At 48.3% G+C, this 24,575-nt stretch overlaps 1 protein-coding gene across 2 annotated transcripts in view; it reads left to right on the top strand.

Moving 5' to 3' along the window:
* Positions 1 to 24,575, top strand: part of SH2D3C (SH2 domain containing 3C) — a 363,972-nt gene that overhangs the window by 160,795 nt on the left and 178,602 nt on the right. The window contains exon 1 of one of the 2 annotated variants that reach the window (XM_085614136.1): positions 6,902 to 7,054. The exons of the other annotated variant lie outside the window; for it this stretch is intronic. Coding sequence (XP_085470262.1) covers positions 6,974 to 7,054 — 81 coding nt within the window. The 5' untranslated portion in view covers positions 6,902 to 6,973. Of the gene's footprint in view, positions 1 to 6,901; positions 7,055 to 24,575 lie in introns of those variants that run through there. 2 annotated transcript variants of the gene reach the window in all.

The raw sequence follows: 24,575 nt of genomic DNA, 5'->3' as shown, positions 1-24,575 counted from the left end.
AAGGGGTGCAAGCACCACGTTACCCAGGCTGCAGTATCATTTTGGAGTGCTTCCCAGGGGAGGCATAATACATGCTTCAGCCCCTGGTAGGCCTCTGAGGTACCTGTGCCCTAGGTACATAGTATACCATATACTAGGGGCTTATAAGGCACTCCAGAATCCAATTAGAAAGGTACCTAATGTACATGGAAACCATTTTAGAGTGGAAGCAGTTAGGCTGGGGTCCTGATTAGCAGGGCCACAGCCCGACTATGGTCGAAAAACAGTGAAACACCAGCAAAAAGTGAGGGTACCCATGTGAAGCAGATCCTACTCTCCTACAGTGTGTGTCTGTTGGTGTTAGGGTTTTAGTGTGTGTCTATTGGCGTAAGGGTCTTGGTGAGTGCATGTTGGTGTATGTATGTTGATGTAGGGGTGTTGGTGTATGTCTGTTGGTGTAGGGGTTTTTGTGTATATCTGTTTGGGTAAGTGTGTTGGGGTATGTCTGTTGGTGTAGGGGTTTAGGTGTATGTATGTAGGTATAGGGGTGTTGGTGTATATCTGTTAGTGTAGGAGTCTTGGTGTGTATCTGTTTGTGTGGGGGTTTTGGTGTATGTCCGTTGGTACATGTTGGTGTAAAGGTCTTGGTGTGTGTCTGTTGGTGTGAGGGTCTTGGTGTGTGTCTGTTGGTGTTAGGGTTTTGGTGTGTGTCTATTGGTGTAACGTTCTCGGTGAGTGCCTGTTGGTGTAAGGGTTTTGTTGTATGTCTGTTGGTGTAGGAGTCTTGGTGTATGTCTGTTGTGAGGGTCTTTGTGTAAGTCTGTTGGTATAAGGGTCTCTGTATTTCTGTTGGAGTAGGGGTTTTTTGTGTATGTCTTTTTGTGTTAGGGTCTTGGAGTGTGTCTGTTGGTGTGAGGGGCTTGGTGTATGTTTGTTGGTGTTAGGGTCTTGGAGTGTGTCAGTTTGTGTAAGGATTTTGGAGTATGTGTTTTAGTGTATATCTGTAAATGTTATGGTTTTGGTGTATGGCTGTTGGCTTTAGGGTTTTGTGTATGTCTATTGGTGTGAGGGGCTTGGTGTATGTTTGTTGGTGTTAGTGTCTTGGAGTGTGTCAGTTGGTGTAAGGATTTTGGAGTATGTGTTTTAGTGTATGTCTGTTGGTGTGAGGGTTTTTTTGTATGTCTGTTGGTGTTAGGGCCTTGGTGTGTGTCAGTTGGTGTAAGGATTTTGGAGTAGGGGTTTTGGTGTATGTCTGTTGGTGCTAGGGTCTTGGTGTATGGCTGTTGGTGTATGTCTGTTGGTGTAAGGGTTTCGGTGTATGTCTGTTGGTGTTAGGGTCTTGGTGTGTGTCTGTTGCTGTATGTTTGTTGGTGTAGGGGTTTGGGTGTGTGTCTATTGGTGTATGTCTGTTGCTGTAAGGGTTTTGGTGTATGTCTGTTGGTGTTAGGGTCTTTGTGTGTGTCTGTTGCTGTATGTTTGTTGGTGTTAGAGTCTTGGTGTATGTCTGTTGGTTTTAGGGTCTTGGTGTATGTCTGTTGGTTTTAAGGTCTAGGTGTATGTCTGTTGATGTTAAGGTCTTGGTGTGGGGGTCTTGGTGTATGTCTGTTGGTGTTAGGATTTTGGTGTATGTTTGTTAGTGTAGCGGGGTTGGTGTGTCTGTTGGTTTTAGGATCTTGGTGTATGTCTGTTGGTGTTAGGGTCTTGGTGTATGTTTGTTGGTGGAGGGGTTTTGGTGTATGTCTGTTGGTTTTAGGGTCTTGGTGTATGTCTGTTGATGTTAAGGTCTTGGTGTGGGGGTCTTGGTGTATGTCTGTTGGTGTTAGGGTGTATGTTTGTTGGTGTAGTGGTGTTGGTGTGTCTGTTGGTTTTAGGGTCTTGGTGTATGTCTGTTGGTGTGGGGATATAGGAGTATGCCTGTTGGTGTTAGGGTCTTGGTGTATGTTTGTTGGTGTAGGGGTTTTAGTGTATGTCTGTTGGTTTTAGGGTCTTGGTGTATGTCTGTAGGTGTTAGGGTTTTGGTGTATGTCTGTTGGTTTTAGGGTCTTGGTGTATGTCTGTTGATCTTAAGGACTTGGTGTGGGGGTCTTGGTGTATGTCTGTTGGTGTTAGGATTTTGGTGTATGTTTGTTGGTGTAGTGCTGTTGGTGTGTCTGTTGGTTTTAGGGTCTTGGTGTATGTCTGTTGGTGTGGGGATCTTGGAGTATGCCTGTTGGTGTTAGGGTATTGGTGTTAGGGTCTTGGTGTATGTTTGTTGGTGTAGGGGTTTTGGTGTATGTCTGTTGGTTTTAGGGTCTTGGTGTATGTCTGTAGGTGTTAGGGTCTTGGTGTATGTCTGTTGGTGTTAGGGTCTTGGTGTATGTCTGTTGGTGTTAGGATTTTGGTGTAGGGCTCTTTGTGTGTGTCTGCTGGTGTATGTCTGTTGGTGTTAGGGTTTTGGTGTAGGGCTCTTTGTGTGTGTCTGCTGGTGTATGTCTGTTGGTGTTAGGGTTTTGGTGTAGGGCTCTTTGTGTGTGCCTGCTGGTGTATGTCTGTTGGTGTTAGGATTTTGGTGTAGGGCTCTGTGTGTGTCTGCTGGTGTATGTCTGTTGGTGCTAGGATTTTGGTGTAGGGCTCTTTGTGTGTGTCTGCTAGTGTATGTCTGTTGGTGTTAGGATTTTGATGTAGGGCTCTGTGTGTGTCTGCTGGTGTATGTCTGTTGGTGTTAGGATTTTGGTGTCAGCCTCTGTGTGCATCTGCTGGTGTATGTCTGTTGGTGTTAGGATTTTGGTGTAGGGCTCTGTGTGTGTCTGCTGGTGTATGCCTGTTGGTGTTAGGATTTTGGTGTAGGGCTCTGGGTGTGTCTGCTGGTGTATGTCTGTTGGTGTTAGGGATTTGGTGTAGGGCTCTTTGTGTGTGTCTGCTGGTGTATGTCTGTTGGTGTTAGGATTTTGGTGTAGGGCTCTGTGTGTGTCTGCTGGTGTATGTCTGTTGGTGTTAGGATTTTGGTGTAGGGCTCTGTGTGTGTCTGCTGGTGTATGCCTGTTGGTGTTAGGGATTTGGTGTAGGGCTCTTTGTGTGTGTCTGCTAGTGTATGTCTGTTGGTGTTAGGATTTTGGTGTAGGGCTCTGTGTGTGTCTGCTGGTGTATGCCTGTTGGTGTTAGGATTTTGGTGTAGGGCTCTGGGTGTGTCTGCTGGTGTATGTCTGTTGGTGTTAGGATTTTGGTGTAGGGCTCTGTGTGTGTCTGCTGGTGTATGCCTGTTGGTGTTAGGATTTTGGTGTAGGGCTCTGTGTGTGTCTGCTGGTGTATGCCTGTTGGTGTTAGGGATTTGGTGTAGGGCTCTTTGTGTGTGTCTGCTAGTGTATGTCTGTTGGTGTTAGGATTTTGGTGTAGGGCTCTGTGTGTGTCTGCTGGTGTATGCCTGTTGGTGTTAGGATTTTGGTGTAGGGCTCTGGGTGTGTCTGCTGGTGTATGTCTGTTGGTGTTAGGATTTTGGTGTAGGGCTCTGTGTGTGTCTGCTGGTGTATGCCTGTTGGTGTTAGGGATTTGGTGTAGGGCTCTTTGTGTGATTGTCTTGCTATGTGCACTGTCTTGTTCCCAGATGGCCCCACCATGTGTTCGGGTCTCAGTGTACATGTGTATGTGGATATAAACAATGTGTGTGTGCTCATCCACAGTCGTGGCTCAGGCCCAAGACGGGGCTACCCCCCCCCCCCCCCCCCCCCACCCATCCACGGTCGTGGCTCAGGCCCAAGACGGAGCTTCCCCCCGCTCCCCTTCTCCCCCCCCCATCCACGGTCGTGGCTCAGGCCCAAGACGGAGCTCCCCCCCGCTCCCCTTCTCCCCCCCCCCCCATCCACGGTCGTGGCTCAGGCCCAAGACGGGGCTCCCCCGCCTCCCCCCCTATCCACGGTCGTGGTTCAGACCCCTGGCGGGGCTCTCTCCCCCTCTCTTATGTCCGGTGACGCTAGTCTCGGGGGCTGGGGTGCAACACGGCCCCTGTACGAGCCCCCCCCCCCCCCCCCCATGCTCCACATACACTGCCCGCATGCTCCTCCCTCCAAAAGGGGCTGGGGATGCCGTGCAGCCCTTCGCTCCCCCTGGGGTTGGAGATGTCCTGCTGCCCCTCCGTGAGCTCCCCACACCCGTCACCGGTGATGCTCCAGGAGTCTGGACCGGGCCCCGCCCATGGGAGGATGCTGTAGAAGCTGCATCCCGCTCAGCCAATGGGAGGCCGCGCTGCTCAGCTGGTCCTCCCGAGCCCCTCCCTGCCCCACGCTGCATCTCTGAGGTGCTGGGTGGAGGGGGGTGGGGGGGATTGATTGAATTTTCATGGTTTCCGGGGAGCCCCTCCCCCTCTCTGACAAGGATGAGGTAATCTCTGAAAACCAGCAGCAGCGTGAAGAACTAAGGACCGGCTACTGGAGGAACCGGCAGTGAGAGGGAGGTACCGGTGGCTGGAGGTACCGGCAGTGAGAGGGAGGTACCGGTGGCTGGAGGTACCGTCAATGAGAGAGAGTGTACCAACACTGAGAGGAAAGTACCGGCGACTGGAGGCACTGACAGTGAAAGGGAGGTACCGCGGGAGAGCGAGGTACCGGTGGCTGGAGGTACCGTCAATGAGAGTGAGGTACCGGTGGCTGGAGGTACCGTCAATGAGAGAGAGGTACCAACACTGAGAGGAAAGTACCGGCGACTGGAGGTACCGGCAGGGAGAGGAAGATACCGGCCACTGGAGGTACCGGCGCAAGTGGAGAGGCAGGATGAGCCGGACCAGCCCCCGCAGGTGAGACGGGAGGCATCGGTACTGTGTCCTGTGCACTCAGAGAGCAGGTCAGGTGTAAAGGCAGCTCACATCCCATATCCCAGCCGCACCTGCCAGGACACCCCCACATCTGGGGTCACCGGCTGGGAGCGCCCCCCTCTGCTACCAAGACACCTTGTGGCAGCACTGGACTTATACCGTGAGTACTGGACGCTGGACACGACCCTTCCTGTGAGAACCGGACCCTTCCTGTGAGAGACAGATCCTGTCTGTGAGAAACGGGCCCCGCCTATAGGGACTGGACCCTGTCTGTGAGACCAAACCATGTCTGTGAGGTCGGACTCCGTCTGATCAATGGACCCTGTCTGTGAGACCAAACCAACCCATTGAGGACTGCGCACTGTCTGTGGGCTCCAACCCCGGCTGTAACGACCGGTCCTACCTGGAAGGGCTGGCCCCTGCCTGTGAGGGCTGGCCCCTACCTGGGAGGACTGGCCCCTGCCTGTGACGGCTGGCCCCTGCCTGTGAGGGCTGGCCCCTACCTGGGAGGACTGTGGCCCCTGCCTGTGAGGGCTGGACCCTGTCTATGAGGCCTGGCTCACTTGACCCTGCCTGTGAGGCCTGAACCCTGCCTGTGAGGACTGGACCCTGCCTGTGAGGTCTGAACCCTGCCTGTGAGGACTGGACCCTGCCTGTGAGGCCTGAACCCTGCCTGTGAGGACTGGACCCTGCCTGTGAGGGCTGGACCCTGCCTGTGAGGGCTGGCCCCTACCTGGGAGGACTGGCCCCTGCCTGTGAGGGCTGGCCCCTGCCTGTGAGGGCTGGCCCCTGCTTGTGAGGGCTGGCCCCTTCTTGTGAGAACTGGACCCTGCCTGTGAGGCCCGGACCCTACCTGTGAGGCCCTGATCCTGCCTGTGAGGACTGGCCCCTGCCTGTGAGGACTGGACCCTGCCTGTGAGGACTGGACCCTGCCTGTGCGGGCTGGCCCCTGCCTGTGAGGACTGGACCCTGCCTGTGAGGACTGGACCCTGCCTGTGCGGGCTGGCCCCTGCCTGTGAGGAGTAGTCCTTGCCTGTGAGGCCCGGACCCTGCCTGTGAGGAGTGGCCCTTGCCTGTGAACTCCGGGCCTGGTCTATGAGGATTGACCCCTGCCTATGAGGGCGGGCTGCTGCCTGTGAAGGTGGGCCCCTGCCTGTGAGGACTGGCGCCTGCCTGTGAAGACTGGCCCGTGCCTGTGAGGGCTGGTCGCTGCCTGTGAGGACTGGCCCTTGCCTGTGAGAGCTGGCCCTTGCCTGTGAAGACTGACCCCTGCCTCTGAGGACTGACCCCTGCCTGTAAAGGCGGGCCACTGCCTGTGAGGGCTGGTCGCTGCCTGTGAGAGCTGGCCCTTGCCTGTGAAGACTGGCCCCTGCCTGTGAGGACTGACCCCTGCCTGTAAAGGCGGGCCACTGCCTGTGAGGGCTGGCCCTTGCCTGTGAGGACTGGACCCTGCCTGTGAGGGCGGGTCCCTGCCTGTGAGGACTGACCCCTGCCTGTGAGGACTGGACCCTGCCTGTGAGCTCCATGCCTGGTCTGGGAGGACTGGTCCCTGCCTGTGAGGTCTGGCCCCTGCCTGTGACTGCTGGCCCCTGCCTTTGAGGGCTGGCCCCTGCCTGTGAGGACTGGACCCTGCGTGTGAGGGCTGGACCCTGCCTGTGAGCTCCGTGCCCGGTCTGGGAGGACTGGTCCCTGCCTGTGAGGGCTGGCCCCTGCCTGTGACTGCTGGCCCCTGCCTGTGAGGGCTGGACCCTGCCTGTGAGGACTGTCCCCTGCCTGTGACGGCTGGCCCCTGCCTGTGACGGCTGGCCCCTGCCTGTGAGCTCCGTGCCTGGTCTGTGAGGACTGGACCCTGCCTGTGAGGACTGGACCCTGCCTGTGACTGCTGGCCCCTGCCTGTGAGGGCTGGACCCTGCCTGTGAGCTCCGTTCCTGGTCTGGGAGGACTGCCCCCTGCCTGTGAGGGCTGGACCCTGCCTGTGCGGATTGGACCCTGCCTGTGAGGGCTGCCTCCTGCTTGTGAGGGCTGGCGCCTGCCTGTGAGGGCTGCCCCCTGCCTGTGAGGGCTGGCCCCTGCCTGTGAGGACTGCCTCCTGCCTGTGAGGCCTGGCCCCTGCCTGTGAGGCCTGCCCCCTGCCTGTGAGGACTGCCCCCTGCCTGTGAGGCCTGGCCCCTGCCTGTGAGGACTGGCCCCGCATGGGGAGCCCCTGATACCATGACGGAACGCTGCAGTCTGTGGAGCGCCCTGTCGGCGGCAGCCTGCTGCTTCTACCGTGGCTCCTTCATGCAGGTGCAGGTAAGGATAGGGCAGGGAGGGGTGCGGCTCAGGGGGCACGCACTGCTGGGGGCACGGCGCGTGAGGAGATGGGGTGCGCAGCAGCATACAAGGATGCCACGGTCCCTGGTGAAATGATCAGGGTTCATTGGTCCCTCAGGGCTCTGGGTTCTGGTGCCACTGCACCTGCTCCACCAATGGCAGCTACCCCCCCTCCCCGGGTGTGTGAGCACTGTATGTGGGTACAAGGAACAGGAAGTGTGAGCACGGTGTGTATACGTCCGGGGGTGGGGGCTTAGACCACCTTCTGAGCATCATGTGAGTGAGTAGATGTGACGTGAGCTATGTCTGTGAGTAAATGTGCAGGAGGTGGGGCGAGTCTGCGTGAGTACAGGGTGAGAGCGCTGCATGTGAGTTAGGGGACAATCTGTGAGCAGTTGGTGAGGCTTGTGTCTGACCAGGGTGTGTGAACCCCCACACCGTGACCGCTCATGTCAGCACGAGGTGCGTGGGTGGGTGCAGGGGCCACGGTGTGTGAGTTCAGGCTATATGTAAGCACAGGGTGTGTGGGTGCAGGGGGCACAGGGAGTGAGTTCACACACCGTGACTGCTTCCATGTAAGCACAGGATGTGTGGGTACAGAGGGCACGGGGTGTGAGTTCACACTATGTAAGCACAGGGTGTGTGGGTGGGTGCAGGGGCCACAGTGTGTGAGTTCACACTGTATGTAAGCACAGGGTGTGTGGGTGCAGGGGGCACAGGGTGTGAGTTCACACTGTATGTAAGCTCAGGGTGTGTGGGTGGGTGCAGGGGCCACGGTGTGTGAGTTCACACTGTATGTAAGCACAGGGTGTGTGGGTGGGTGCAGGGGCCACGGTGTGTGAGTTCACACTGTATGTAAGCTCAGGGTGTGTGGGTGGGTGCAGGGGCCACGGTGTGTGAGTTCACACTGTATGTAAGCACAGGGTGTGTGGGTGCAGGGGCCACGGTGTGTGAGTTCACACTGTATGTAAGCACAGGGTGTGTGGGTGCAGGGGGCACAGGGTGTGAGTTCACACACCATGACTGCTTCATGTAAGCTCAGGGTGTGTGGGTGCAGGTGGCACGGGGTGCGTTCACACTGTATGTAAGCTCAGGGTGTGTGGGTGCAGGGAGCAAGGTCTGTGAGTTCACACTGTATGTAAGCACTGGGTGTGTGTGGGTGCAGGGGGCACGGGGTGAGTTCACACTGTAAGCACAGGGTGTGTGGGTGCAGGGGGCGAGTTCACACTGTATGTAAGCACAGGGTGTGTGGGTGCAGGGAGCATGGTCTGTGAGTTCACACTGTATGTAAGCTCAGGGTGTGTGGGTGCAGGGAGCAAGGCCTGTGAGTTCACACTGTATGTAAGCACTGGGTGTGTGTGGGTGCAGGGGGCTCGGGGTGAGTTCACACTGTAAGCACAGGGTGTGTGGGTGCAGGGGGCGAGTTCACACTGTATGTACGCACAGGGTGTGTGGGTGCAGGGGGCACAGGGTGTGAGTTCACACACCGTGACTGCTTCATGTAAGCACTGGGTTTGTGGGGGTGCAGGGGGCACGAGGTGAATTCACACAGTAAGCACAGGGTGTGTGGGTGCAGGGGGCACTGGGTGAGTTCACACTGTAAGATAAGGTTATGTGGTAGGTGCAGGGGTCACAGGGTGTGTAAGCAAAGGGTGTGTGGGTGCAGGGGGCAAGGTCTGTGAGTTCACACTGGATGTAAGCTCAGGGTGTGTGTGGGTGGGTGCGTGCTGTGTGATTTCACACTATATGTAAGCACAGTGTGTGTGGGTGGATGTCTGCAGGGGCACAGGTTGTGAGTTCACACTATATGTAAGCACAGGGTATGTGGATGTATGTATGCAGAGGGCACGGGGTGTGAGTTGACACTGTGTGTAAGTGCAGGGGCACAGGTTGTGAGTTCACACTATATGAAGACAAAAACACAATGCGGCTGACCAGGGTTCAGCACCTCAGTTCCAATGTTTAAAAAGAAGTATAAAGTCTGTGCAACTACTTCCGGAGTCTGCTGCACTTCCACTCCACTGGAAACCAGATAAATCAATTTATACAAAAAAGGGGGAAGGTGCACCAAGACGAGTCAATAAGCTTCAAGTCAGTTCAAGAATATGTCCTTTAATTAAGAGTGATCATCAGCCAACGCGTTTCGTTCTCAATGAACTTCATCAGGGCTGGAAGAGATACATAGATAAAAACATAGACATGACTCAAACAAAAATAATAATGAAACATGTAACAACATATAACGAATCACATACCAACAATAAAACTGTATGTGTATATGTCTATATGCACAAGACTAAACACATTACATAAATATATCCATTGAACGGCACAAAAAAATGGAAAATCACAAAGATATATCCACATATACATAACCCAAGTTGAACAACAAGACAAATATATACATAAATAAAAACGACTACATATCTAGATAAACTAGCAATAGATAGAAACAACATCAATGTCAATTGAGATCCAGTTTATCTCTCATGATGTATTCTCCATAAAAAGGATCCAATATCAGAAACAGAACAAATCAAATAGCATATTATGTAATCTGAGTTCAGAGAAAGAAAATGTCATACATTTTACAACAAAAATCCATAATCTCTAAGCAAGACAAAATAAGTGAGAAAAATAAGTGAGAAAAAATAAGTGAGAAAAAAAGGGGGAGAAAAAGAGGAAAAAGGGAAGAAATATACCTAATATATCTGTACAGACCAGAAAAAATAATAAACAAAATCCATCTAAAGATCCCCCCTCAAGTATTTAAAAAATAAAGTCCAGTTGACGTATATGTATTAGTCAGTAGAGATCAATTGACAAATGGTATAGATTTCTAATAAAAGAAAAGGAGAGAGATAATGTCTCAGACTTTGCTTCCAAAAAGGAATCTCAATAGTAAGGCTCGTATTTTATAATATCGACATTAATGGTCAGAAAAAACAGGGGACCAATAGGACACACTTAAGAGGAAATGGCAAGATTATTTATTGCCCATCATAATTCCATCACGAATATATTTTTTTTTAAAAAGACATATATAAGATGTCCAGAGTCACAAATATTTATTGCTCATCACTAGTTTATCATAGATTCAAAGAGACAGAGTTCATATACAGCCTATATGGCCCTAGTATCCTTGCACTCTTTACTATCAAATGTCTCTTATAGCAAATAATCTACCAGAAAGTAAAATTGGTGGACAATTTTATAAAAACAAAGAGAGACGAAGTAAAATAACGAGCGGTTTAGTAATAACATCTTACCTCTCCTGATATTTAAAAAGCACCAAGTTTTCGGTAGGTAATCCCTCACAATTTCGCTCAATGTGTAAGGCAAGTATAGATACGAATGGCCCTAAACAAAATATATATACATATATATGTATTTGCACATTCTTAATAACATCTTCAATATTGATACAAGGGTATGGCCCCCCAACTTCATATCATTACTGTAATCAAATGATCCACCAAAAATATGATCCCAACTATGCTGTAATCACATAGCCTCTCCGAGAGCCAAACATAGTCATCCAACTAGAGATATACATGGCGAAGCGGAAAGGGACCCGCAACGCTTCCCAAGATTAGGAGCAAAGTTACTAAGAAACTTGCGTATTGCACCGCGCTTGCGTATGGAGGCTCTAAACATACCAGCAATATACTAGAAATACAAAAGCCTTAACAAACACGGACTCCGAAGGTTCCCCTTACCTGAAAAATAACAACGACCCGACGAGCAGAATCCCTCGTCCCCAGTGAAAGGCACGCGCGCCATTTTCCAAACGCATTAAGTAGTTAAATATGTCCAGTGTCATTCGTTCAATGTATGTAAGTCGTAAATAGACAAAAATATCGCTATCTTTGAAGGGTGAACCAATATATACGTGTATCACAAACATACAGATACTAGCGTATATATAAACAAAGTAGGGTTTCCCCAATATTCATATATCTAAGAAAAAGTATCATCAAATAATAACGCCAGATTAGAGGTCCCTGGAATGAAAACAAACAAAGTCTCATAAAGCAAAACTAGCATAAACAAACAATGCGCGATAAATGAAAAACATTTTGGGCCAAAATTCAGGTAGAGGGAAAAAGGAGTGCCCTTGTACTCGGACAATCACACAGTCTCAGACAAGTTGATATGTTTCTGACTACATCGTCGAAACGGATGCCATCTTATATTTGGTCATCTATGATAACACTCAATCGAAATATAAACAAGACGCATACCAAACTATCGAAAGTATTGATATCACCAGTTCAAATGCACGTCCATTGAATTAGAACGAGGTATTAAAAATAATTCATTTGATAAAATCGAAAATTACATAAATGTTGTTCAACGGTTGGTATCAGGAATAGAGACAATACCCTTATACTAGAACAGACCCATAAGCTCAGTTCGGTAAATACGTGTTTAGAAATATCATAGAAATGAATATCACCCTATACAAATTCATTCTTAATAAGAGTCCAACAAAAAAGAGTTAAATCAACAGGCACATTAAACTACTAGAGATGTTAATACCACCAGTTTAAAGTGTACCCATGTTGAGTTCAAGAAACAGTCTTGGGGATTAGCTAGAATTGTAGAGTTAAAAGAAGCATATATACATTTCTAAAATGAAACCACTGGATCAAAGGACAGAAAGAGAGGTCAGATTGGACAAAAAATGTGACAACCAACATATCAAACAGCGTTTCACCGCTACATTTCACATTTGACACATTGATAGATCATACAAGAAAGACGGCAAATAAGCAAAATTTATATCTTTGATATATCACAAAACTCATGTTTTACCATGTTGTTTCAGAGGAAGTAATGCATCTCCCATCAGTATTATGTCCTAAGCTAGTTGCCCTCAGACGATATATCCATCTAGACTCCATCTGTCTAAGTAACAGGTCCCTGTTACCACCTCTGTTTCTAGCCGGAACCTGGTCTATTGCATGGAACCAAAATGTTAGGTCATTAGGATGTACATTAGTACAGTGACTCGTTATGGGATATCTATCATCCTTGGTTTTGATTGCCCGGCGATGTTCCTGAATTCTCAACTTTAGGCAGCGTGTTGTGCTGCCAACATAAATAATACCACACTTGCAGCCAAGCACATATACTACATGTGTTGTATTACAATTCAAGAAATAATCAATATGGAACCTTTTGGTGGTATTGTAACAGAAAGACAGAGTTTTGTTCCTACCTAGTGGACATGTATTACACATGCCACATGTGTAAAAACCTTTTGGTTTGGTCGGTAGCCATGTACGTACTGCTCTAGGTGTGGTAACATAGCTAGGTCATAGGGAGTTTTTTATAGCAAGTCCCCTCCGATATGTGATAGATGGCTTATCCTCAATATTATCTCTGAGACCAGAAACTTCTGTAAGTAAATGCCAGTGCTTGCGAAAGATGTTAAAAATTGCGCCACTGTGGATAGTGTATTGAGTTACAAATCTGGCTTTCTGGTTTGTTCTGCTCATGATTGGTTTATCCATGAGAGTGTCACTTCGATTTAAATTATAGATTCTAGATTCTGCTTTGTCAAGTATTTTTTGTGTATAGCCTCTTTTAGCGAATCTGTTTTTAGAGGCACTCATATTTGTTCTAAGGGGTTCCTCTTCACTACAGTTTCTTCTTATCCTTACTATCTCGCCAAAGGGTATATTGTTAATCACAGAGCTAGGATGTGCACTGGTAGCATGTAAAACCGAGTTACAAGCCGTTTCCTTCCTAAAGAGGGTGCTCTGTATCTTCCCTTCTTTGATATAAAACAGTAGATCAAGAAAATTGATCTGCTCTTTATCAAATGTCATAGTAAAATTGACGTTGTAGGCATTGTTATTTAGAAACGTTAAATATTCCTGTAAGTTTTCAACAGACCCAGACCAGAGACAGATAACATCATCAATATACCTCCCCCAGTACATGATGTAATTAGTCCTGGGGGAGGCAGCTGTGCCCCAAGCGTGCTCCCTCTCGAACCACCCCATAAAGAGGCAGGAGTAAGAGGGAGCAAACTTGGAGCCCATCGCAGTTCCATGTATTTGCTGGAACCAACGATTATCAAATAAAAAATAATTATTCGTTAGAATAATGTTTATCATAGAGACTATCATTTCATTATAGTCAAATAGTCCAGCATCATCCCTATCAAGGAATGATTGTACTGCTCGAATCCCAAATTGCTGGTCAATACAGGTATACAAACTTTCCACGTCAAATGTCACAATCATGAGGTCCTCCGACCATTCAAAGTCCTTAAATTTCATGAGGATGTCCTTGCTGTCTCTAACGAAAGATGGTAAGTTAGGGACGAATTTCTGTAGCTTAATATCAACAAACTGGGATAGTTTCTCCGTGGGTGATTCCACCCCAGAGATAATGGGTCTACCCGGGGGGAACCGCCCGTCTTTGTGTATCTTGGGTAAAATATAGATACACAGAAAGGTCGGGCAGTCCACCCACAGGTACCTGCACTCATCCTCAGTGAGGAGACCGATTTCCTTCCATTCCAAGAGTTTGCCGTTGATAGCAATGGTGATCGTTTGGATAGGATTGTACTGAGCTTCCTTATAATATAACCTGTTGTTAAGTTGTCTCAGAATTTCTTGCATATAATCTTTATGATTCATCACGACAATATTTCCACCTTTATCTGCTTCTCTAATAACAATAGTCTGATCATTTTTAAGTCCCATAAGAGCCATTTTCTGAGAAGCAGTGATGTTATGTGAGGCTATAGAGGTGAATTTATTTGTTGTCTCGAGATCATATAGCTCTTCCGTAACTTTTTCATAAAAAGTGTCGATATTTTGATGATAAGTATGCATTGGTATAAACTTAGACTTTCATCGAAGGCCACTATCAGCCCCCTGATGCATTACTTCCTCTGAAACAACATGGTAAAACATGAGTTTTGTGATATATCAAAGATATAAATTTTGCTTATTTGCCGTCTTTCTTGTATGATCTATCAATGTGTCAAATGTGAAATGTAGCGGTGAAACGCTGTTTGATATGTTGTTTGTCACATTTTTTGTCCAATCTGACCTCTCTTTCTGTCCTTTGATCCAGTGGTTTCATTTTAGAAATGTATATATGCTTCTTTTAACTCTATTATTCTAGCTAATCCCCAAGACTGTTTCTTGAACTCAACATGGGTACACTTTAAACTGGTGGTATTAACATCTCTAGTAGTTTAATGTGCCTGTTGATTTAACTCTTTTTTGTTGGACTCTTATTAAGAATGAATTTGTATAGGGTGATATTCATTTCTATGATATTTCTAAACACGTATTTACCGAACTGAGCTTATGGGTCTGTTCTAGTATAAGGGTATTGTCTCTATTCCTGATACCAACCGTTGAACAACATTTATGTAATTTTCGATTTTATCAAATGAATTATTTTTAATACCTCGTTCTAATTCAATGGACGTGCATTTGAACTGGTGATATCAATACTTTCGATAGTTTGGTATGCGTCTTGTTTATATTTCGATTGAGTGTTATCATAGATGACCAAATATAAGATGGCATCCGTTTCGACGATGTAGTCAGAAACATATCAACTTGTCTGAGACTGTGTGATTGTCCGAGTACAAGGGCACTCCTTTTTCCCGCTACCTGAATTTTGGCCCAAAATGTTTTTCATTTATCGCGCATTGTTTGTTTATGCTAGTTTTGCTTTATGAGACTTTGTTTGTTTTCATTCCAGGGACCTCTAATCTGGCGTTATTATTTGATGATACTTTTTCTTAGATATATGAATATTGGGGAAACCCTACTTTGTTTATATATACGCTAGTATCTGTATGTTTGTGATACACGTATATATTGGTTCACCCTTCAAAGATAGCGATATTTTTGTCTATTTACGACTTACATACATTGAACGAATGACACTGGACATATTTAACTACTTAATGCGTTTGGAAAATGGCGCGCGTGCCTTTCACTGGGGACGAGGGATTCTGCTCGTCGGGTCGTTGTTATTTTTCAGGTAAGGGGAACCTTCGGAGTCCGTGTTTGTTAAGGCTTTTGTATTTCTAGTATATTGCTGGTATGTTTAGAGCCTCCATACGCAAGCGCGGTGCAATACGCAAGTTTCTTAGTAACTTTGCTCCTAATCTTGGGAAGCGTTGCGGGTCCCTTTCCGCTTCGCCATGTATATCTCTAGTTGGATGACTATGTTTGGCTCTCGGAGAGGCTATGTGATTACAGCATAGTTGGGATCATATTTTTGGTGGATCATTTGATTACAGTAATGATATGAAGTTGGGGGGCCATACCCTTGTATCAATATTGAAGATGTTATTAAGAATGTGCAAATACATATATATGTATATATATTTTGTTTAGGGCCATTGGTATCTATACTTGCCTTACACATTGAGCGAAATTGTGAGGGATTACCTACCGAAAACTTGGTGCTTTTTAAATATCAGGAGAGGTAAGATGTTATTACTAAACCGCTCGTTATTTTACTTCTTCTCTCTTTGTTTTTATAAAATTGTCCACCAATTTTACTTTCTGGTAGATTATTTGCTATAAGAGACATTTGATAGTAAAGAGTGCAAGGATACTAGGGCCATATAGGCTGTATATGAACTCTGTCTCTTTGAATCTATGATAAACTAGTGATGAGCAATAAATATTTGTGACTCTGGACATCCTATATATGTCTTTTTTTTTTTTTTTAAATATATTCGTGATGGAATTATGATGGGCAATAAATAATCTTGCCATTTCCTCTTAAGTGTGTCCTATTGGTCCCCTGTTTTTTCTGACCATTAATGTCGATATTATAAAATACGAGCCTTACTATTGAGATTCCTTTTTGGAAGCAAAGTCTGAGACATTATCTCTCTCCTTTTCTTCTATTCTCTTGTATTAGAAATCTATACCATTTGTCAATTGATCTCTACTGACTAATACATATACGTCAACGGGACTTTGTTTTTGAAATACTTGAGGTGAGATCTTTAGATGGATTTTGTTTATTATTTTTTCTGGTCTGTACAGATATATTAGGTACATTTCTTCCCCTTTTCCTCTTTTTCTCCCCCTTTTTTTTCTCACTTATTTTTCTCACTTATTTTGTCTTGCTTAGAGATTATGGATTTTTGTTGTAAAATGTATGAAATTTTCTTTCTCTGAACTCAGATTACATAATATGCTATTTAATTTGTTCTGTTTCTGATATTGGATCCTTTTTATGGAGAATACATCATGAGAGATAAACTGGATCTCAATTGACATTGATGTTGTTTCTATCTATTGCTAGTTTATCTAGATATGTAGTCGTTTTTATTTATGTATATATTTGTCTTGTTGTTCAACTTGGGTTATGTATATGTGGATATATCTTTGTGATTTTCCATTTTTTTGTGCCGTTCAATGGATATATTTGTGTAATGTGTTTAGTCTTGTGCATATAGACATATACACATACAGTTTAATTGTTGGTATGTGATTCGTTATATGTTGTTACATGTTTCATTATTATTTTTGTTTGAGTCATGTCTATGTTTTTATCTATGTATCTCTTCCAGCCCTGATGAAGTTCATTGAGAACGAAACGCGTTGGCTGATGATCACTCTTAATTAAAGGACATATTCTTGAACTGATTTGAAGCTTATTGACTCGTCTTGGTGCACCTTCCCCCTTTTTTGTATGATGTGAGTTCACACTATGTAAGCACAGGGTGTGTTGGTGGGTGGGTGCAGGGGCCACGGGGTGTGAGTTGACACTGCATGTAAGCACAGGGTGTATGTGTGTGTGGGTGCAGGGGGCATGGTGTGTGAGCTCTCACTATATGTAATCACAGTGTGTGTGGGTGGGTGTGTGATGGCGGCACGGTGTGAGTTGACACTATGTAAGCACAGGGTGTGTGGGTGGGTGCAGGGGGCACCGTGTTAGTTGTACTATATGTAAGCACAGGGTGTGTGGGTGGGTGCAGGGGGCACAGTGTGTGAGTTCACACCGTGAGCACTGCATGTAAGCACAGGATGTGTGGGTGGGTGCAGAGGGCACGGAGTGTGAGTTCACACTGTATGTACACACAGGGTGTGTGGGTGGGTGCTGGGGGCATGGTCTGTGAGTTGACACTGTACGCACAGGGTGTGGGTGGGTGCAGGGGCCCCGGTGTGTGAGTTCACACTGTATGTAAGCACAGGGGGTGTGGGTGCAGAGGGCACAGTGTGTGAGTTCACACTGCATGTAAGCACAGGGTGAGTGTGTGAGCGTAGGGGGCATGGGGTGTGAGTTCACACACCGTGACCACTGTATGTAAGCACCAGGTATGTGTGTGGGTGCAGGGGGCACAGGGTGAGTTCACGCTGTGTGTAAGATAAGGTTATGTGGTAGGTGTAGGGGTCACTGGGTGTGAGTTCACAGTGTATGTAAGCAAAGGTTGTGTGGGTGCAGGGGGCAAGGTCTATGAGTTCATACTGGATGTAAGCACGGAGTGTGTGGGTGGATGCATGGGCCACGGTGTGTGAATTGACACTATGTAAGCACAGGGTGTGTGGGTGGATGTGTGAAGAGGGCACGGTGTGAGTTCACACTGTGTGTAAGTGCAGGGTGGGTGGGTGCAGGGGCACGGGTTGTGAGTTCACACTATGTAAGCACAGGGTGTGTTAGTGGGTGGGTGCAGGGGGCACAGGGTGTGAGTTGACACTGTATGTAAGCACAGGGTGTGTGTGTGGGTGGGTGCAAGGGGCACAGTGTGTGAGCTCTCACTATATGTAATCACAGGGTGTGTGGGTGGGTGTGTGATGGCGGCACGGTGTGAGTTGACACTATGTAAGCACAGGGTGTGTGGGTGGGTGCAGGGGGCACCGTGTATTAGTTGACACTGTATCTAAGCACACGATGTGTGGGTGGGTGCTGGGGCCAAGGTCTGTGAGTTGACACTATGTACGCACAGGGTGTGTGGGTGGGTGCAGGGGGAACAGTGTGAGTTCACACTGGATGTAAGCACAGGGTGTGTGGGTGCAGGGGGCACAGTGTGTGAGTTCACACACTGTGACCACTGCATGTAAGCACAGGGTGTGTGGGTGGGTGCTGGGGGCATGGTCTGTGAACTGACACTGTACGCACAGGGTGTTGGGTGGGTGCAGGGGGCACCGGGTGTGAGTTCTCACTGTATGTAAGCTCAGGATGTGTGCGTGAGTGTAGGGGCATGGTGTGTGAGCTCACACACCGTGACCACTGTATGTAAGCACCAGGTGTGTGGGTGGGTGCAGGGGGCACAGAGTGAGTTCACACTGTATGTAAACTCAGGGTGTGTAGGTGGGTGTAGGGGGCATGGGTGTGAGTTCACACTGTATGTAATCTCAGGGTGTGATGGTGGGTGCAGGAGTCACGGTGTGAGTTCACACTATAGGTAAACTCAGGGTGTGTCGGTTGGTGCAGGGGCAGGGTGTGAGTTCACTCTGTATGTGAGCACATGGTGTGTGGGTGTGTGTGTGAGCACTGTGGCTCTGCTGAAAAGACCTTTTACTTTCCAAGAGAGCATGCTGGGCTGCAGGCTGTGGGGCTGCGCTGAGCTGGTGCCCTGAGCATTAGGGTGGTGCGTGCTGTTTCTTTTCAGTGATACGTGCTTTCTGTGTATGTGTGATTGAAAAACACTGACCATCTTAAAACGTTCAATACACCACATCGAAGGTGTGGTACCCTTTTCGACCCTGTGAGGTGTGCCTGATGTCCTCTGGTTTGTTCTGTAGGTGGGCTTCCTCTGATGAGTGGTCTAGCCACATCATGTACGCCACTGAGTCTTTGGCTACTGAATTCAGCCTTTCTTGCAAGATGTAGTCTGGCAGGTCGAAGTCAGTTGACGGGTCCGGGAAGACAGCTGCGGTATCTCGGATTTTTCAGTGATTGCTGGTGTCAGTATGTGCCGGGGGTGTCAGTGATTGCTGGTGTCAGTATCTGCCGGGGGATGTCAGTGATTGCTGGTGTCAGTATCTGCTGGGGGTCCCCAGTGATTGCTGGTGTCAGAATCTGCTGGGGGTTCACAGTGATTGCTTGTTTCAGCTTCTGTGAAGTTTTCTCAGTGATTGCTGGTGTCTGTATCTGCTGAGGGTTCACAGTGATTGCTTGTGTCAGCATCTGTGAATGTTCTCAGTGATTGCTGGTGTAAGTATCTACTGGGGGTTCACAGTTATTGCTGGTGTCAGAATCTGTGAAGGTTTCTCAGTGATTGCAGGTGTCAGTATCTGCTGGGCTTTCACAGTGATTGCTGGTATCAGAATCTGTGAAGGTTTCTCAGTGATTGCAGGTGTCAGTATCTGTTGGGGGTTCAAAGTGATTGCGAGTGTCTGAATCTGTGAAGGTTTCTCAGTGATCGCAGGTGTCAGTATCTGCTGGGGGTTCACAGTTGATTGCTTGTGTCAGCATCTTTCAAGGTTTCTCATCGATTGCCGGTGTCAGTATCTGCTGGGGTTTCAAAGTGATTGCTTGTGTCAGCATCTGTGAATGTTCTCAGTGATTGCAGGTGTCAGTATCTGCTGGGGGGTCACAGTGATTGCTTGTGTCAGCATATGTGAATGTTCTCGGTGATTGCAGGTGCCAGTATCTTCTGGGGGTTCACAATGATTGATTGTGTCAACATCTATGAAGGTTTTCAGTGATTGCAGATGTCAGTATCTGCTGGGGTTCACAGTGATTGATTGTGTCAGCATCAGTGAAGGTTTCTCAGTGATTGCAGGTGTCAGTATCTGCTGGGGGTTCACAGTGATTGCGTCTGTCAGCATCTGTGAAGGTTCTCAGTGATTGCTTGTGTCAGCATCTGTGAAGGTTTTCAGTGATTGCAGGTGTCAGTATCTGCTGGGGGTTCACAGTGATTGCTGGTGTCAGCATCTGTGAAGGTTTCTCAGTGATTGCTGGTGTTAGCATCTGTGAAGGTTTATCAGTGATTGCAGGTGTCAGTATGTGCTGGGGTTTCACAGTGATTGCTGGTGTCAGCATCTGTAAAGGTTCTCAGTGATTGCTCGTGTCAGTATCTGCTGGGGGTCCCCAGTGATTGCTGGTGTCAGTATCTGCTGGGGGTTCACTGTGATTGATTGTGTCAGCATCTGTGAAGGTTTCTCAGTGATTGCAGGTGTCAATATCTGCTGGGGATTCCCAGTGCTTGCTGGTGTCATTATCTGCTCGGGGTTCACAGTGATAGCTTGTGTTAGCATCTTCGAAGGTTTCTCAGCGATTGCTGGTGTCAGTATCTGCTGGGGGTTCACAGTGATTGATTGTGTCAGCATCTGTAAATGTTCTCAGTGATTGCAGGTGTCAGTATCTGCTGGGGGGTCACAGTGATTGCTTGTGTCAGCATCTGTGAAGGTTCCCAGTGATTGCTTGTGTCAGCATCTTTGAAGGTTTCTCAGTGATTGCTGGTGTCAGTATCTGCTCGGGGTTCACAGTAACTGCTTGTGTCAGCATCTTTGAGGGTTTCTAAGTGATTGCTGGTGTCAGTATCTGCACGGGGTTTACAGTGATTGCTTGTGTCACATCTTTGAAGGATTCTCAGCAATTGCTGGTGTCAGTACCTGCTGGGGGTTCACAGTGATTGCTTGTGTCAGCATATGTGAATGTTCTCAGTGATTGCTGGTGTCAGTATCTGCCGGGAGATGTCAGTGATTGCTGGTGTCTGTATCTGCCAGGAGATGTCAGTGATTGCTGGTGTCAGTATCTGCCAGGGGGTGTCAGTGATGGCTGGTGTCAGTATCTACCGGGGGTGTCAGTGATTGCTGGTGTCAGTATCTGCTGGGGGTCCCCAGTGATTGCTGGTGTCAGTATCTGCCGGGGGTGTCAGTGATTGTTGGTGTCAGTATCTGCTGGGGTGTCAGTGATTGCAGGTGTCAGTATCTGCTGGGGGTTCACAATGATTGATTGTGTCAGCGTCTGTGAAGGTTTTCAGTGATTGCAGGTGTCAGAATCTGCTGGGGGTTCACAGTGATTGCTGGTGTCAGCATCTGTGAAGATTTCTCAGTGATTGCTGGTGTCAGAATCTGTGAAGGTTTCTCAGTGATTGCAGGTGTCAGTATGTGCTGGGGTTTCACAGTGATTGCTGGTGTCAGTATCTGTGATCTGTGAAGGTTCTCAGTGATTGCTTGTGTCAGTATCTGCTGGGGGTCCCCAGTGATTGCTGGTGTCAGTATCTGTTGGGGGTTCAATGTGATTGATTGTGTCAGTGTTGGACTTGGCCCTTTCTGCTGGGTCATCCCTAAACCTTTTGCCTTCCTCCTGTATTTTTTCTGACCTGTTGTTGGCTGTTTTATGACTCTGGGCACCTTACCACTGCTGATCTGTGCTAAGGTGCATATGCTCTCCCTATGGTAAAATGTTGATGTTGATTGGTGTCCATGTTTGGCTTATTTGGTTTACTTTCAGCCCCTAGTAAAGTGCACCAGGAGTGCCAGGGCTTGTAAATACAAATGCTGCTGGTGGGCTTGCAGCACGGGTTGTGCCACCCACAGAAGCGGCCTAGTAAAATGTGTCTAAGGTCTGCCATTGCAGAACCTGCGTGCAGTCTGGTACTGTCGCGCTGACTGTGCAAGTGCACCCACTTGCCAGTCCCCAAACCTTCCCTTAACTACATATTAGTCACCCCTCTGGTAGGCCCCAAGGGCAGGGTGCATTGTAGGCATAAGGTAGGACATGCCCTGATGTGTGTGGCATGTCCTAATAGTGAATTCCAGCCATTTTCGTTTTTCACTATTGAAGGCTACCTGCTCTTCATAGGCCACAATGGGCTGCTGGAATTACTACACGCTGTAATCCCAGCGGACTCAGAGAGCATGGTAGAAAGTCAAGTTTAGTATGCCTGAACTCAGAATAATTAAATACTTCTTTTAGTAAAGTTTATTTTAATATCCTGTGTTTGTAAATACTACTTTTAGAAAGTTAATATTTACTTGCTTAGCCATTTCAGTCCGCCTCTGCTGTGTGTGTGTGCTGCCTAGTTTCAGTGAGGGGCAGGGCTGGGGAATTCCAGGAGACAGGCTGGCTGCCAGGTGGTGGGTAGAGAGATTGCACCAGGATGGGTGGGAGGAGTACACCTTGACTCTGAATAGACCTGTGCTCTGCCACCACAATGCCGGCTCCGCCCCCTGTGGAGCGGCTGATGTCTCTGCCCTGTGCACTGAAAGGAAAGAGCAGAGTCACCACAACAAAGTGCTCCAGAACCGGACTGAGCCAGGCACAGGCCCCCTGGCGCTAAAGAACAAAAGAAACTGTGTATAAAAGAAGGAGCCCTGCTCCTAAGAAATCAGATCCTGTTTGCGCCAAGAAGAACCTCTGCCCGAAGAGAAGGACCTGGGAAAGCTGCATGGAGGAGTACTGTCTCTAAGCCTGAGAGACTGGCCTGTGGTGGGTGCCTTGCTGATGAAGGAGAGGAGGAAAAGACTGAGAAAGACTTTGAATTCAACTTGTGCTTTTAAAACAATCTCCAAGGGCTTGCTTGTGAACTTGCCCCCTGAACTGCGCCCAGGAACAGTGGGCGCTACCCCTCCCTGGAAGAGAAGGAAGCTGCTGTGGGTGGATTGCTGACGCTGACCCCAAAGAACCTGTGTGCCCTCATCTCGCTGAGCAACGCGACTTCTGCCCGCCTGTGCTGCTGTGAGCACCGTGAAGGCCTGCCCTAAACAAAGTAAACAGCTGCCCCCTCGAGCCGGTGCTCGCAACGTAAAGAAGAGACTGCCTGCGTCCAAGCCCCAAGCCTCTGCGACCCCTGGCCATGGAGATCACTGTGAGGACCGACGGCGCCCAGGTTCGCCGATCCTGGCGGATGCGACAGCGCTGGGCGCTGAGAAATCACCCCCGAGCTGCCCCTCCTGCTTCTGACCCCCGAGGTGTGCTGCGACGTCCTGAAGCGCCCCACGAAGCATCGTCGTCCACTGCCCAAGCGGGACTGCAACGCGACGTGGGACGCCCCTCTATGGACTTCTGAGGCCGCCACGAACATTGCCCCCAAAGAACAAGGTACTGTGAGCCCAAGCGCCTTGGTACGACACGTACTTTTCTTTGTACCTGCGCTGTCGTCCCGCTACGCGACTCACGCGGGCAGCGTGAGCCTTGGCACGGTTCGTCCCCAGCTCGTACGGTGCGTCCCTGCGCCTGTACGGTCCGTTCAGCTTTAAAGATACAGACGCTGCTCATGCGGGAAGCGTGAGCTGTGGCAAGAGGCGTACCGGACTCGTACGACGCGTACCTACGAAGGTACGGTCCGTACGGCTTGAGTCCTAGTACGCTTGCTCACGCGAGAAGCGTGAGAAACGGCACGACGCGTCCTAATAGCGGTACAAAGCGTACGGAAGGCCCTACGACGCGCACAGACCCCCAAGAAGCGTACTTTACACTAAAAATTGCCTTTTAAGAACTGTGTCCTCATAGGATATTGAGAAAAGTAACTGGAAACCTAATTTTTAAAGTGGAAGACTGTATTTAAAGCCTGCCTAAGAGTTTTACATCAGGAACCTCATTTTAAAGTGGAACTGTATTTTTAAAGCCTGCTTAAAGAACTTTATATAAAGAACTTTATTTTTATAAATACAGCCTGGTGTCTCTGTGTGGTGGGTTGGTGGTTATTGTGGGACGCCTTGAATGCTTAACCTAATGCCTTCTGGAATCTAGCCTGACTGCTCGCGCCACGTTACCTAGAGGGTGAGCAGGGGTTATTTTGTAAGAGTAATCCTTCGCCCTGACTTAGAGGAAAGGGTCCCTGCTTGTCGCAAGTGCATACCTGCGCCAACCAGAGATCCCGGATTCTAACAGTCAGCATCTGTGAAAGTTTCTCAGTGATTGCAGGTGTCAATATCTGCTGGGGATTCCCAGTGCTTGCTGGTGTCAGTCTCTGCTCGGGGTTCACAATGATTGATTGTGTCAGCATCTGTGAAGGTTCCCAGTGATTGCTGGTGTCAGTATCTGCTCGGGGTTCGCAATGATTGCTTGTGTCAGCATCTTTGAAGGTTTCTCAGTGATTGCTGGTGTCAGTATCTGCTCAGGGTTCACAGTGATTGCTTGTGTTAACATCTTTGAAGGTTTCTAAGTGATTGCTGGTGTCAGTATCTGCTAGGGGTTCACAGTGATTGCTTGTGTCAGCATCTTTGAATGTTTCTCAGCAATTGCTGGTGTCAGTATCTGCTCGGGGTTCACGGTGATTGCTTGTGTCAGCATATGTGAATGTTCTCAGTGATTTCTGGTGCCGGTATCTGCCGGGAGATATCAGTGATTGCTGGTGTCTGTATCTGCCAGGGGGTGTCAGTGATGGCTGGTGTCAGTATCTGCCGGGGGTGTCAGTGATTGCTGGTGTCAGTATCTGCTGGGGGGTGTCAGTGATTGCTGGTATCAGTATCTGACAGGGGATTTCAATGATTGCTGGTGTCAGTATCTGCCGGGGGGTGTCAGTGATTGCTGGTGTCAGTATCTGCCGGGGGTTCCCAGAGATTACTAGTGCCAGTACATGTAGAAGTCAATTTCT

This window comes from Triturus cristatus, chromosome 1_2, assembly GCF_964204655.1.
Source record: "Triturus cristatus chromosome 1_2, aTriCri1.1, whole genome shotgun sequence".
Lineage (NCBI taxonomy): Eukaryota > Metazoa > Chordata > Amphibia > Caudata > Salamandridae > Triturus > Triturus cristatus.
This window is presented reverse-complemented; position numbering and strand designations above follow the sequence as displayed.